The following is a 16,698-nucleotide window of genomic DNA, read 5'->3' as shown; positions in this document are numbered from 1 at the left end:
CTACTGTTTCTGTCACCAGGTGGTTACAAATTTGACACTGTGGTTTGCCGCACCTCTTGTTACCTTTTGGAATTGCAGGTTTTGGTAACTCACTCCGCACCAGAAGTGATCTCAAGTTGGGCGGTTGTCTTTGGGAATGTAGAGGGGGTTCCCCCAATACTGCAGAAAGTTTGGGATTAAGTTGAATGTTCATGTGGTAACAAGAGGGATGCGTTCGTTCCTCTCATCTTTAGGTTTACTGCCTTAAGAGGTCATCTCTGTGTTTTTCGCTGACCCTTTTGAGGGCATTGTTTTTATGAGGTGAACTGGATAACCCCTTTTGACGAAATGTTTTCCAAACACTTTGGGGTCAGAAGTGATGCGTTTGTATCTGACTAGTTGGCTGTACACAATTGATTGCTTTGTGTGCAAGGGGTGGAACGAATTGTATTCCAGGTAGGTGAAAGAATCTGTGGGTTTGATGTACACACTAGTAGAAAGCATATTCCCATTCTTAGATACGTTGACATCCAGGAAGTGGATTTTCTCTCTGGAGCTCTCCATTGTGAACTGGATGTGACGATTGTGTTTGTTAAATGCCTCGTGAAAGGCTGCAAGGTCTTTTTCACTGTGGGGCCAAATTATGAAAATGTCATCGATGTATCTCAGATACATTGATGGTTGGAGAGTGCATCTAGAGAGGAAATCTTCTTCCAGGACTGCCATGTATATGTTAGCGTACACGGGCGCCATCTTGGTCCCCATGGCGGTACCTTTTCGTTGAAGGTAGTGTTTGCCGTCAAACTCAAAGTAATTGTGCTTCAATATGAACTCTGTCATGGACGTTATATCATCGATGTCATTGTTACGTACTTCCAGTTTTGTAAGGAACGTACGGAGAGCATCTACACCGTGATCGTGTGGGATGTTGGTGTAGAGGCTCGTCACGTCCATGGTGACCAGCATGCAATCTGGGCTGAGAGTTGCAGACCGAATCTTATTCAGAAAATCCGTCGTGTCTTTCACATAACTTTTGATTTTGGGTAGGTACGCCTGAAGTTTTTTGTCGACAGTTTAGACATTGGTTCTGTCAGAGAATCAACGCTTGAAACAATAGGTCTGCCAGGAAGGATTACATGCTTATCCCTGGCTTCCTCAATCATTTTCTGAACGTCAGACACCCCTGCATGAGATATAAGTGTGTGTGTGTGTGTGTGTGTGTGTGTGTGTGTGTCTGTCTGTATGCATGTTTGTATGTTTGTATGTATGTATGTATGAATTCAAGTAGGTGTATTGATGTGTGTATGTACATATGTATGTTCGTAGGTCTTCACATACGTATGAATGAATAATTTATTCAGTCATGTGCTGCTCTCATGCGGCAAGATGGGACTCTACAGCTCCTCATCATCACTATGGATGACTCCGTCCAGCATCCTGAACAGCTATGCACTGAGCTGTTTCCAGCCATCTGAAACTTCCAAGCAGGGAGCGCAGGAGCAACATGTCCATGAAACATCAGGTCATTCACCTTGTCTTGCCATCATTTGACATATTTCTGTAAGAACTGTTCATGGTACGGAGTTGCAGTTGACAGGAGGAAAAACGTGGGAACACCGCCGACTATGACATACCTGCAACAAAACAGACAATGGGTGTTACATAAAGAACAGTGATATGGTGAAACTCCATGTCATACACTCTACATATACTGTTAAACGAGGAATGTTCGCATGCATTTTAATTTCGTGAATTCCGCAAGAGCCAAGATTTGAAAAATTAAAATGCATGTGAAGGTTCTTGTCTACACTATACGCATTGAATGTTAGAGGCAACTCACGAAAAAGGTTGACGGCTCCAATTCGCGAAAATGTCATGCCGCGAAAATATAATGTTTTACAGTAATCATAGCGAATAGCACATCTATGATGACAAAGTCCTTTGGACTGGCAGTTTTCTTCAGTTACATTTCAAAAGTTTGTTATATCCACACAAATAAGGATAAATAGATGACACTTTGGGGTCCTGAATTTTACTTTGTTGTATCCAGAATTTCATTACAACTATGTTCGTTATAGCGGGAGTGCTCTGTACTAGTAAATGCAATAAATGAATTTTTATTCCATTTTGGAGACATAGTTACCAAATCACATCGTACTAAATTTGATAATGAAGCTATAATCTACAATTAAGTAAATTGCGTGTTTACAGTCAGTAATGTAAGTGCACTTCATTTATTCCAACAAATGGTGAATGTTCACTCAAATCTCATAAATAATCTTCATATAGCTATCAGTCTGAGTACATACTGTACCACAAGGCATAATAATGTCTTTGTAATGCATGTACTTTTTGCAGTTTTAAAATTTGATTAATTCCACTTTTATTATCAACATTATCTGCCACTGCAGGAATAGTAACAACCCACCCAGAAGCAATACTATACAAAGTATTCCCAATTGTTACAAAGATCATCATCATGCTAAAAATATGCATCGTCACGTTATCAATCAGCAGAGATTCCCATATCATATTTATCATTTTGATATCTATTTTCTTCATCTTCCCACCTTGGATGTTGTAACGTCTTGAGGAGAGTCTGTTTTGGCTTCACCTCCACTAGGCTGTTGCTTTGGTAGTCTTCAAAGTAAATCTGTGGGATGATTTGGAGGAGATGTATCACAGATTGTACATCTTCCATTCACACAAATCACTGTTTCATCTTTTGTTTGTAAGTCATCTCTCACTACCAGTAATGTTGCACTCAAAACTTTCAAATACTATCTATATATGAGCAATATCAAGACCCGTTTCTGAAAAGGTGCGGCAACTGAAGAAAGTGATTTGTAATGACACCAGTATAATTCCATTAAATTACCGTTATCTACTGATCTGTGACTTGGAACAATTTCAGATTCCTGGTCACAAACAAAATAGGCAAGAAATCTGTATGATAGTTTTCATCATAACTATCTCTGTCATCCCACTAATCCTATCCAACTTCCTAATGAAACATATAAAATCTTCTTTCAGTGTAATTGTCTCTTTATCTCTCTTGACCAAATTTCGAAGAGTCAACATACTCCTTCCTAATGCCCTTTCCTATTTTTGATTTTTTTTTTCCAATACTTCTAGTCAACTCACTCACTTTTCTGCTAAAGATCACAGCATCTCTTGTGCCTACAAACTTTATTATTTGTTACTGTTACTGAGATTGGCTTGCTTTGCTCAGAGCCATGAGTACTTTCTGATTACACCTGAGTCCCTTCCCCTTTTAACCCTAAAAAGACTGGGGGGGGGGGGGGGGCCTAAAAGGCCCCCCCCCTCGACATTTCGCGCGATTACTCGGCAACGCGCAATGCTCTTGCCGCGATGCTCTATGACATTTTTCTTTCGAATTTCCCGCACATTTTGACACCAAATTTGTGACGCCCGGGGGTACGGTTCTGAAGTTACATAACTTTTTGTACATGCACGTGAGGCTGAAAATGGCTCAAAAATGTGATTTTGCGTACAAAGTCAATGCAAATTGAGTTTTTTCACATGGTTCATGTAAATATGCTTATTTTTACTCTCATAAGCTAAAATTAATTTGTTTTAGGAGTATTATGCTTCAAAAAGGGTCTGCCACAAATTTTGTAAAAAAAAACAAGAAAAACAAAAGGTCGAAAAAACAAAGAAATACATAAGAAATTCATAAAACAATAAAATAAATAAGAAATTAATTTTGATACTGAATTTTTTTTCAAGTGCATTTGCTAAGAATGCCACAAAGAATAATTAGACCAAAAATGAGCACTTTTCGAGCTTTATTTACTGATTTAGATCAAAGAGTCTGATTTCTTGCATAAATTAGCATAATTAATCAAAATAAAATAAAAGAAGACTGTTTTGTAAAATTTGATTATACGATCTTGTAGATTACATCGCACACTACCATTGTGCAAATTTCCGCCGCGATCACGCGATCCACGGCCGAGATCTTAAGGGGGGGCCCTTTAGGCCCCCCCCCCCCCCAGTCTTTTTAGGGTTAATCCTGTTATTTTTAATACTGTTTGATGATAATACATGTACAATTGTTTCTGTATGAATACATCAAGTTTCTTCATTGTCTCAACTATCCACTGCATTCCAGTGTTCAGCTACTTAACACAAAGTTTTCCTGTTACGTATATGAATGGACACATTGCTAATGTTCTTTTGGACTTACTTTCAAATTTTCCACCCTGTACTCCCTGCTGGGATCCCATGCTGGAGGAGCCTCGTTCACACTGAACATGACTTCAAGGTGGTCTAGAAATCTGCAGATTGACATACAGCACAACTGATTAACACTACGCATTATGTCCCCTAATGTAAGAGTGGAAATTTTGAGTGAGTTATTTTCTTGCTCGGCTGGGTTAAATTCATTTTGTGTGTTTTTAATTCTGCACAGTCAAGGCATTCAATAGTGTTGCATATTACAAGCAAAATTTTTGTGCTTTCATTTTCACCCTAGTTTCTTGTTGAGCTAAATGTGTGAGAATCTCCACATCGTGAAAATTTCCACTTTTACATTATCTGATGAAATTTATGAAGAATAAGCTGAATTCCTTTCAGTATAATAATTTCTCCCTTTTTGAAGTGAGTGGGCCTTATACATATATTACTCAGAGTTACTTGCCCAATTTGTACACAGTAACAAATAAACATAAACCAAAGTATTAATTTCTCCTAGTATATAATTTGATGATAGATTTTGTGGGGATACAATGGATACAAACAATGATCATATTGGTTTCTGAGCACTCCAAAAGGCCCACAATTACAGAAAACTATACAAAAGAGTAAATTAGCACACACATGTAACATGAATATATCTGAATCAATAATCATGACCTGATGAAAAGATGTTTCAGGAGAGCTCATTGAGACTCTTCTGTTTATAATGGGTTCATAACTTAATCATCAGGTTTTTCAACCTCATAAAAAATTTCTTTGATTAATTTTTTTGCACTTAGTCTAACAGACAAATTTCATATGTTCTTAATTTTATTGTTGATACAATATGAGTAATAATACAAATTTACAAAGATGAAACATAGTATACACAATATTCAACTACTTTTTTTTAAAACTTTGGCATTGTTAACACGATCCCACAACTGCGCTACGTATGACAGTATCCCTACAACAAACATTCCATGCAAACAGCACCTTGTATTTTCATTGAAGGCAGAGATAAGATCACTCTGTCCATGTTCTGGGTACAGGAACCGAACCGGCCAGTGGAGCACGCCCTCTTCGTCGATGGAGACGACGGCACGTCCTGACACCTCGTTGGAGGTCAATGATGTCACACTGGACCTGATCTTCTGACCCTCGTCTTCCTCCTCGTCATCGTCTTCGTCTGTAGGCTCCTTCCAGAATTTAACACTCCGTGACTGCAATCAAGGAAAAAGAGCAGGCTGGCTGAAAACAGGTTGAACACTTGACCGTCACATGAAGTTTGTTAAGTAGTTTAACCCACTGAGGACGGACTGATTTTGCTACAACACGCATTTCCCATAGACACCTGCCCGAGTATACTTGGGACTCGTCCTCAACGGGTTAAAGTTCATTCTTTGTGTGATGTCAGTCAGTCAGTCATCTCCAAATCAAAAAAATAAAAAAATAAAAAAAACATCAGTGTCTGTCCATTTCTTTAACAAGTTCTGGCGACTTATCTGTCGCCTCGAATGATATATCAACTGATTTCACTTGTATAAACTAACCTATCTGGATCCAATGAAAACTTATATAATAAATTTCATTTCATGAACAATTTCATGATATGAATGACTGTATGAACTTTTAGAATAATGTACCAGTAAAGGACACACAATATGTATATATCGGTATTTACTCAGAGCCGATATGTTCTTGCAAACATATTTGAAGACAATCATGTGTTTTTGTATAATTGAGATTTTGTCATATTACATCTATCGACACATTATGGGCATTGCATCATATTCAGACTCATAGTATACACTTGTATAATCATTTATGATTAATGACCACTTTTTGTCTATTTTGGAGCTCCCAAGGAAAAATAAACACATACATGTAAGCAGCAGAATGCCATTACAGAGCCTCCTTATGTACTTCTCAAGCTGTCTGTCTTTAAATTGTGTAGTAACGGCAAGCCAATCAAATAAAGGATGAAATAAAAGATCCATTCGGAACTTCAATTTTAAAATGATAACCATACTGCCCAATATTCCTTCAGGGCATTAAAAGTCTGCTAAGTCAAGTCTAATCTCATAGAACAGACCTGTTATTCCTCCACCTAACCAACCTTGATTGCACTGATAAGCTTCTCATCCATCGCCCGCTGTTTCTTCTCCTTCAGCTGCTCTTTCCTCTTCTCCCTGTCTGCGGCTTTCTGCTCAAATAAAAAACAAAAGGGACTGTAGAACTCTTGATCTACACTTCTCTAGCTGTCAAAATAATAAAAAAACTAAAGATATGCAGTACAACCTAAGAAACACATGGCAAATACAAAGGCCGTATAAAATATTCTTTAGAGGGGAATGAAACCCAATCATGAGCGTTGATTGAGTTAATGCAGAAATTATGGTAGAACACATCTGTGAAGTTGGAGGAAAATCGGACACCACTTTCAAAAGTCATGAATTTCAAACTTTTTTTGTACAGCCATGCAAAGTTCCTGAACTCCTCTGCAAATCAAATTAAAGAATTTGTCCTGTTTCATACTATAGCTTTAGCACCGAATTGCACTATTTGAGCTCCAGTGACAACATGAAATGTACAGTTCTTTTAGTGAACAAAGGCTGACTTAGGAAGAAATATCTTGGCACCAAAAACTGTGGAAATGCATCAGACATAGAGAAATTTTTCACTACAAAGCTTAGACTCACCTTCAGCTTGGATGCTTTTGCCCTAGTATTGATCATCACTTCATTTTGGGGATGATTGTGCTCTTGCGGTCAAGGAAGATTAAACCTGACTTGTCATTTTTAAGATAAAATGTAGAAGAATAAAAAGTCAGCTATCAAAGGCCTGAAGACTTGATTGCATTAGAATTCTACAAGGTAGAGCAGTAAAATGTATCGGCTGAAATTCTCCTTGCATATAGGGGAATTCTGGATCAGTTAGAAGCTAGTCTAAAAAGTCAATATCAATATACAAATGAGAGAGTTAACGATCATGTTAAAGAAAATAATAGAATTATGAAAATTCATTTCTTCTGCTATGAAGTACAAAACATAATTATTCATGGCTGAAAACTTTGAAATAATGATCAGTCATCTGTAGCAGGATTTGAGAATGGACCATATTTGTGAATGAACAAGAACTGATAAATCTTTACTCTTTACTGCTCTGGAATTTTCCTTTAAATGAAAGTTAGCAGATGAATAATAGAATTACAAAAGATATACACTGCAAATTAAAATAAATGGTAGAGTGAGCAGCAATGAGTTAATCAAAGGATATCTGAAGTCCCCGGTCACACCACAGGACCGCCTCACTGTAATCCTTCAGCTCCATACAGCTCTGGACGACTCTCAGCGCTGCCTTCAGATGGTCAGGTTTGAGGTTCAATGCCTCCTTGGCATCATTCAATGAAGATCTGTGATTACCTGTGAGCCACACAACGATGAGACAGTGTGTGGTATGGTTGGGTAAAGGCCCTGAGCTCTTAACCCGTTGAGGATGAGTCCCGAGTATACTCGAACAAGTGTCCATGGGAAAAACGTGTAGTAGCAAAATCAGCCTCTCCTCAACGGGTTAAGAAGGAAATCTGTGGATCAAACCCAACCCAGCATACAAGTACATCTTTGACAAGATATTCTATCCGCTATGATATGTCCCTCTCAATCCAATTGTTTGGAAACGTTAGGAAACATGTCTTACACCTAAAGAGGCAACTCTGGGTAAACTAAGCAGATACTAGTTTCATCATTGGTATTTCTACCATTATTAGCACTCTTACTATCACTTTTTTAATTATTACCATTATCATCACTATCATAATCATGGTTGTCATCACCATCATTATCTATATCATTATCCTTATAACTGTCATTTCTTTATCAAAACAGTAATCTCCTCATGAATCATTCATTAGGTCACCGTGTTACAACAGTTATAAAAAATGGAAATCGAAAACAAAATTAAGAAAACCCAAGATATTCTTCAAAGTCAAAGTGAGCACTACCTCCCTATCCCCCCCCCCCCCCCCAACACTAGACATATTCCATAGCCCCTGGATGACAGGGAAACTTACCCAAGTGAAAGTGAGCTGCAGCCCGGTTGGTGTAAAGGATGGCATTGAGCTCTGTGTTCCCACATTTCTCCTTCAGACCCTCCGTGTAGGCCCTGACAGCCTGCTTGTACAACTTCTTCTTGAACCAGTGGTTGCCATCATCCTTGTGTGTCAGAGCATTATCTTCAAGATGGCAACAACACAAATGTCAAAAGACTGTGTGGCAAAGGGAATACTGTACATCCATGTCTATGGGGGAATGCTTGACTCGTGTCAAAGTTACTACATGTAGTAAGGACAAGAAAGAATTTCAGAGTGCAGAATCACATCACTAAATCAACTTCATGGTGGCTCATTCTTTTTACCCATGCACAACAATGTTGCAAATAGGAAAAATAATTTGTCTTGTCTATTAGTATATGATTAAATGATTAATGTATATAATCTATTTATTTCAGAGGATCTTATGAACACTTCACTTTGTTATCCATAGTATAATATACAATGCATGCACAGCCTCTAGAAATTGGAATGTTAACAAGAACACATGCATGTTCTTTTTGGATGTTCCATTATTGTCCAGTTGTACTACAAGTTCCATTCATAGTGTCAAAGCATGTTTTGTTCATGGATTTACACAGTGATAAATGACATTGTGGGCTTTTAGTTTTAACTCATCGCCCAGAGAAACGAATGAATGAATGGATAGACTGAAAATTTAATTAATTAATTAATATTATAATTACAGTAAAGAGAACACACCTTCTTTGGTGCTCTCTTCACTGGCGTATTTGATCTCTTGCAGACCAACCAGATCTGGACTCTCATTCATGTCTTCTGGGAGCTCTTTCATGAACAGAGGAATTTTCTCAATTTCCTAGAAAAGAGAAGAAAAATCATTATAGTCCAGGCTAGAAGGCACCCAACCTTGTTCTTTGATATATACAATGTTTTTTGATGGTTTCATGTCAATTCGAGGGTGCTGATTCCAAATCCGATTGATGCCACTCGCGTAACCTTGAGCATTTTCGGCAAAATGCAAAAATCCAAAATGGCCGCCAGATATGCTAATTCGGCCGTGATAAACACAATAATGTGCATTATATGACCAATTATTCCACCAAACTTTGTACATTTCTGTTCCTAGAGTTACTCCATCTGCATTTGCAAGCGAATTTTCATTTCATATAGGTTCATTTAGCATTTAAAGCTCATTTTTTTATTCAAAATGGCCGCCATTCCTATGCTTATGTACTATATGAATGGCAAAACATATGCATGGAAATATAGAACAAATTTACTGTATTTTCAGTCCCGTACCTGCGCTATCATAAAGTGTTGCATGTGCAATATGTTGGGTGTCACTTACAATATATAGGGGGACTACATATATGAGCATTTAATATTCATAAACCTTACGATGTTGAACACAATTTCTTATATATTTCATTTTGTCTCAACAAAAGTCTCAACAATATGAGTTCACGAAACGTCTCGCGAGGAATCAGTATACCATCATATTCTACATGCCGGTTGAATATAAAAATGTAATACTAACACAATGTATTAAGGAGCCTAGATACATATACATATCAAATAATGTTGAAAATGGAGGGGAACTGAGCAAGAAAGCAAAGCTTGTAATTTGCATTCCCCTAAAACCATATTAGCAAAGTACCGAAAAATCCTATACAGTAAGTGCAGAGATACATGGTTGCAGACAAAAACACATCGGACATTAATGACACAACTAAAAACCCTTTACATTGTAGATTTTTTTTTTTCCAGCAAGGAGTTCGGGGGGGGGGGGGGGGGGGGGAGGAGCAGTCCTATGAGGCGAGTTCGAAATGGATCATAACCTCCATCACTTTGATATGATTTAATTTAGAAGTGCCGCCTTGATTTATCGAGCAAACCTGATTTTCTTCTTGAATTAAAACAACAACAAAAACTGTTGAAGGCATGAACGAAACTGTCTTAATGCAATACCGTACAAACTTTTCATTAAACATCAACCAAGGAGCAATGTGAGATACCTCTTTCAGTTCTCTCACAGTTCCCAGGTGTTGATAATATACACTTTGACATCATGATCTCATTCAGTCTTGTCTTAAAACTAAAACTGTCATTTTTATTGTCTTTAAAGAACCATTTAATTGTATGTTTAGCAGCAGGCGACATCAGCCCCAAATTTGCAGAATTCTCAGGCTAAAGATGCATATTAGTCGTGCAATTGTTTTAATTGCAACCACATCTGGTGATGTTCAGCACTTCCTCAGGGGTCAGAGGGCGATTATTTGCCATAGAAACAGGATGAAGACATGAAGACTTGCTTGATCACCACCCGTTGAAGCCCTGCGGCTTTGTTGCCAGGCCAGAGACAGTGTTGTAGGTAACTTGGGTGGTATCAGAGATGACATCAGACCAGCATCTGCACCAACCTGTTTTGGGGTCAAAGCTTTCAAGATACAGTAGGGAAATCTAGGCTTGTGGGATTTCAGGCGCAATGATGGCAGGTTGTTCAAGGGGGCATTTCATGAAGTGTTTTGTCAGATCTTTTCTTTTTCACAAACTGTTATAAGCTATTAAATCCTTGCATCTGACTGGCTGAGAGCAAATTTGTCACACAAATTTGTCAGACAAAACGCTTCATGAAATGCCCCCCCCCCCCCCCCATGCTATCGTGTTTGGAAGGTCAGGGTATGCGTTGACGGTACTGGTGACACTTGCCATCCTTTCCTTCCAGTGTGAGGGAGAGTGATCGAGTGCCAGTGAAGGAGGGTGGACTTCCTTAGCCTATGCTTGGAAGGCTTGCCACAGAGGGCTACCTTGAACATAGCGTTGGGAAGATGGTTACTAAGATGGAAGGCATGGGTGTGATGATAATCTAATAAAGGTTGGGGCAAAGTCTCCAGAAGATGAAGTACTCCACTATTGTCTTGAGATGGGTCAGTACTCGGCTCATGTCATCCAAGGACTTTCTATGAGACGTAAAGGCAAGATCATCTGCAAACTTCCTACGTGAAGTGAATGTAATGTCACCACATATATGTTAAAAAGACATCTATAATAGTGGAGTTAGTTTACAGCCACCATTAAGGAGTGTGAGGGAGAGTGATCGAGTGCCAGTGAAGGAGGGTGGACTTCCTTAGCCTATGCTTGGAAGGCTTGCCACAGAGGGCTACCTTGAACATAGCGTTGGGAAGATGGTTACTAAGATGGAAGGCATGGGTGTGATGATAATCTAATAAAGGTTGGGGCAAAGTCTCCAGAAGATGAAGTACTCCACTTTTTTGTCTTGAGATGGGTCAGTACTCGGCTCATGTCATCCAAGGACTTTCTATGAGACGTAAAGGCAAGATCATCTGCAAACTTCCTACGTGAAGTGAATGTAATGTCACCACATATATGTTAAAAAGACATCTATAATAGTGGAGTTAGTTTACAGCCACCATTAAGGAGGCCATCATTTAGAGTCCTAACACAGCTGGTCTGGTTACCGAGAGCAATCCTGAATCTGCAAATGCTGAAGATTAAAGACAAGCACTGTGAAGTTGTTATAACACTGCTTTCAGAATGAGGCAGCACTGTACAGATCTCAGAGTCTCCCTCGACATCACAGGCCTATACTCAAACACATTCACTCCGAAAAAAAAAAAAAAAAACGGTGGTAAAATTCATCTACCGTATGTAATTCATCTGGGTTAACATTAAAAACTTTGGGGCATTGTTTTCATTTCAGAGATTTGACAACAGGAAGTGAGGTGGTCCCTTTTTCCACTTTCCCCTGCCTCATGTTCTTTCTCGGATGAGGGGACTGAAAAGTTTGTATAATATCGCTTTTAGATAATGTAGAACAGGACAGTTAATTGAAAATTCCATTTGTGTCATCATCTAGGATTCAGCCTTTTAATTCAGTAAATCAGAATGAATATTTTGATGTTGAACATCTAAAGGCAAGTAAGTATCAAATGTTCATTATCTAATAATTCCTGATAAACGATCTTGATGTTGGCGTCAGTTCAAGTTTTGGTGGATTTTTCCAAATACCTAGGGAAAAATTCAGATTGAGGTAGCAAATTTGGATGTTTGCATCAAAAAATAAAACAGCCTTTGTTAGTAACAACCTTCTGATTTATAATCAGCACACAAATTGGTAAACAGTGTACCTGAGTGACAAAAAAAGAAAATTTGTTTATTTAACACGCTCTGCCGTTCATATTGTGCAGGGGTATATGAGTGGCATCCATTTTGAAGTTTTGTATTAAGAAGAATATAATAAGCCTAAAAATTATAAACTTTCTGGTTTTTTTTTTTTTTTTTTGGTTTGCTTGTTTTGCTAGTGGCACTCATCAGATTTGCATTGCACATGCAAAACTTGATAAAATCGTAGGTATGTGACTGAAAATTCGTCTTCTATTTCTATGCATGTTTTTGCCATTCATATAGTACATGAGTATAGGAGTGGCGGCCATTTTGAATTGAAAATAAGCTTAAAGGGTGTGTACAGTTCTGGTGGAGGTGAGGATTTAGCTTTTAACGTTTTACGAGATATTCAGAAACCACTCTATGAGATGTCAAAGAGCATGCAATTCTAAGGGGTATCAACAGTTTATTCGATGAAAATCGGTTTTGAAATGGCTGAGATATCCAAAAAGAAGGTGAAACAAAGAGATCCTAATAAAAGGTGTAGCCTGTCGCCTTTTATTATTATCACTTTTTTTGATATCTCAGCCATTTGAAAACCAATTTTCATCAAATAAACGTTGAATCCTTCTTAAAATTACATGCTCTTTCATATTTCATAAGAGGCTTTTCATTATCTCACTTAGGAATGTTCAAAACATGAATCCCCACCTCAACCAGTACTGTACAGCCCCTTTAAAATACTAAATGTACCTCTTCAAATGAAAAATTTCTTGCATGTGCAAGTAGAATTACTCAAGGAACAAAAATAAAAAAATAGAACTTTGATGGAATAATTTGTCATAAAATTGACATAACTGGGATTATCATGGCCAAATTAGCATATCTGGCGGCCATTTTGGATTTTTTCGTTTTGCCGAAAATGCTCAAGGTTACGCGAGTGGCATCAATCGGATTTGGAATCAGCACCCTCGAATTGATAAGAAACCATCAAAAAACATTGTATATATCAAAAAACAAGGTTAGGTGCACTTTCTATGGAGCCTAGCCTGGACTATTAGGGCACAGAAAAAAAAAAATCACAAAAAAAGAACTTAAGTAAACATAAGCAAGTAAATATTCAATTCACTATATTTCAATCATCGTCATTATCATTATTATTACTATAATTGTTATTATTATTGTTATTATCATCATCATCATCACCATCATTATCATCATCATCATCATCATTGCACATGGTTAAATGAACATGTGGGACATGGTAATTGTAAACTTCCAGATCTGCACTCGTAAAAAGCTTGCGAAGAGAGTCTGCCAGTGGACAATCTGAGTTGCATGGACCATGCCACAAGCAGAAACAGCCAAGTTTGCCTAGAGTTCCCAAAAGTAAATTCAGTTGAGCAAAAAATGCACATACAGATAAACTCAAGGAAAGGGCAGATTCAGTTTCACTGAAACGCAACTTGAGAATATCTTGGAAGAGCTTTACTTACACAGGCTACATTCCACTCTAATGAGTCTTTAAATCCAACACTTGGAAATCTATCTAATGTAATGCACATGATCAGAATGTTTACAGTTCATTAATCTGAAAATGAGTCAGTCAGTCCGCAGCACCCGATAATTCGCTAATTTCTGTGCGTCGACTTTATCGGCAGATTCTGCCATGGTTACTGTATTGAATGGAATCTTATCACATCTGCACCATATCAGTCAGTCCGCAGCACCCGATAATTCGCTCGTATTTATTCAACTCGTATGCAAGCCCGCTCGAGGCTTGCATACGTAATGAGCTGCGTAAGGGCATTTTGTCCTTGGGCTTTCGGCAACAAAAATACACCTTATATTTACAAATTTGGTATCAAATTCGAGGAAAATATGTAAGCTATCTTCACATGTTACTCAAATTATTGTAAATGAAAAATATCATAGCGTAATTTGAGCTTGAAAAATTATGAAAAAAGTAATTCCTGCAGTACACGTTCAAGACGTTAAAAAAAATACCAAATTCACCTTGCGTCTCAATGAAAATGCTTTATTTGGTAGTCCATCTCCTAATCTTTGTATCCATGTAAATATCTTGACAATTTGTTGCTTAATCCGGTCAGGAACCAGTAAAATATACATCAATGTCAGCGCTGCCGACTGACTGGAGTGGCTTCCTACTGTCCTCTCATTTAACTGTGTACCTTACATGTACAGAGAGTATTTTCAAGTGTTTTTATTTTCCTCACTTTTGTAAGTTGACCTATATTTGCGACAAGAGCATCTAAAATTAAAAAAATAAAAAAAATTGCTTCCCATGAGACAGGTGCAATCTGTAGATTTGTAGATCATCTCCATGCAAGGTGGGAACACCATCTTCTCTCTTTGTATTGACATTTCTTTCTCAACTTCTTTCCCTCGATGTGGCTCTCCAGCCAGATCCAGCTTAGCATATTCAACCAATCACAAAATTGTCATACAAGTCCCAATCTGCAAAATATTTACTCTTGATTGACATGTTCAAAATGGTGAATACAGTACAATTAGATTTTCAGCGGTTTGTAACCATCTGAGCTGTGACTGAGAGGGGTCTGGGGTTCTAACTGCTATGTTTTCAGTCAAATCCATCACTTGAAAACTCTTCAAATATCACTCGACACTGGTTGCTAATTATTTTACACTTGCTGAGCGACTGCTTCTAAACATTTTGGACTACTCAGAGAAACAAGACAAAAACATTCAGCAGATAAATTTTACCCTATTTCCTCTGTTTACCACATCGCAAACCATACTTTCTAAACCAAAACTTTTTAAGATCCTTTTCCCAGAAACAATGCCGGTCAAGAGTTACCGGTATGACATGTAAATTTACGTACATGTATTGCTACAGACGGGACTACGCACCAACACTGTGAAGAAAACGACATGTAATATTTACTCTCGTTACAAAGAATGTGTGTTACCTCTTCCCAGTTTTCCTCTGATAGTCCACCATCATACTTTCTTCTTGGAAGAGATTCGATGAAATTGTCAAGTTTTTCATCGAGTTCTTTCGCTAATTTCTGTGCGTCGACTTTATCGGCAGATTCTGCCATGGTTACTCTATTGAATGGACAAGTGACATGGACACGCACGCACTTGCATTACATGCGCACCTCGCGCACGCTCCACCAAACATCCAACGTACGAAGCAGTGCATACTCCACGTGTGCGGGTATTGCGCAACGTCTAAGCCACACCAGTACCGCTGTCCAGAGCTGAAGTCGTATATACTACCCTATTCAATGTCGCATACGGCACAAAACAAAGCAAATGAGTAAATATCCACCAATGCCTTAAAAGCCAAAAGTATGTAACAAAACGAATATTCTCACATTAAACACGCAAACGCATACAGAGGGTTTTTGGCACTGCTTCAGGCAATATATTCAAACCAGTTTCTGTCTCATTATGACAGAAGAGGGCCAGCAACTAAGATGAAGACTGACCAGCATGAAAGACAGAATTATTGTACGAGATCAAAAACCACTCTAAGGACAAAATTAGTACCAGTACTCGCAAATAACTATGTCCTGTACTTTCTTCAACTAGTACTTTGGTATTGTTAATGTAGGCCCTAACTTTAATGGGAGAGGCAAAGCTTGTACAAGTACAGCTGTATCGGCATTTTCAAAAAGAAATTCAAGACCCACGGATTTCGAGAGCCATATCGATTGTGTCATTTATGGATAATTTGTATTCGTAGTTGATTATATGTTTGCTTCTCTTGTTTTTTTTTATAAAACATTTAAAAACATTTTGGTCAAAAGCCCTATATAGTTGGGTACCTAAGGGGGGGGGGAGGGGGGGGTCACCGTGCATCCCCCCCCCCCCCAGGACTCCTCGAAACTTACATTTTCAGGATCCTCATGACATACCAAAACATAATCAAGATGTTAACAGGAACGGGCTTTTTCTTTGTTTTTCTACTAGAAGTTGTCACTGACCACTTTTCTACCATAATTAGCACAAAACTAATCAATGAAAGTGATTAATTGTAAAAATAATCAGGTTTTCATGACTTTCATGACGGAGCACCTGTTTTCCATAGGAAATGTACACAAAAGCACAAAATTGTGCCCGTTTTGGGACGACATTCCGCTACAAAAATGGGCGTGACTTCGCACAAGTATGCGGGGAAGTTGCAAATTTGGTCTCGAAAGTTGCGTGAGACTTGAACAAAACAAATTCAAGTAAGTTTCGAGGAGTCCTGGGGGGGGGGGGTGCACAGTGACCCCCCCCCCCCCTTAGGTACCCTACTATGTAGGCCCTACATGTAAGCACATACATACATA

At 38.3% G+C, this 16,698-nt stretch overlaps 1 protein-coding gene across 1 annotated transcript; it reads right to left on the bottom strand.

Annotated features, from left to right (window-relative positions):
* Positions 1 to 1,522: 1,522 nt before the first annotated feature.
* LOC140237058 (tetratricopeptide repeat protein 4-like) lies at positions 1,523 to 15,460 on the bottom strand. Its single transcript, XM_072316999.1, has 10 exons — positions 15,328 to 15,460; positions 8,993 to 9,107; positions 8,252 to 8,413; positions 7,459 to 7,604; positions 6,882 to 6,938; positions 6,299 to 6,385; positions 5,176 to 5,402; positions 4,190 to 4,280; positions 2,550 to 2,632; positions 1,523 to 1,613 (listed from the first exon to the last, which is right to left on the bottom strand). Exons 1-10 carry the CDS (start codon positions 15,457 to 15,459, stop codon positions 1,523 to 1,525), a joined length of 1,191 nt encoding a protein of 396 aa, XP_072173100.1. The 5' UTR covers position 15,460.
* Between the last annotated feature and the right edge of the window lie 1,238 nt (positions 15,461 to 16,698).

The sequence above is a fragment of the Diadema setosum genome, chromosome 13 (assembly GCF_964275005.1).
Source record: "Diadema setosum chromosome 13, eeDiaSeto1, whole genome shotgun sequence".
NCBI lineage: Eukaryota > Metazoa > Echinodermata > Echinoidea > Diadematoida > Diadematidae > Diadema > Diadema setosum.
This window is presented reverse-complemented; position numbering and strand designations above follow the sequence as displayed.

What these genes read in the sequence shown, in the direction of transcription:
- LOC140237058 (XM_072316999.1), bottom strand. Translation starts at nt 15,459, where the DNA reads ATGGCAGAATCTGCCGATAAAGTCGACGCACAGAAATTAGCGAAAGAA. An exon ending in CAGAGGAAAACTGGGAAGAG is followed by an intron (nt 9,108 to 15,327) that starts GTAACACACATT and finishes TCTCTTTTCTAG; the next exon opens with GAAATTGAGAAAATTCCTCT. An exon ending in CAAAAGCATCCAAGCTGAAG is followed by an intron (nt 6,386 to 6,881) that starts GTGAGTCTAAGC and finishes TTATTTGAGCAG; the next exon opens with AAAGCCGCAGACAGGGAGAA.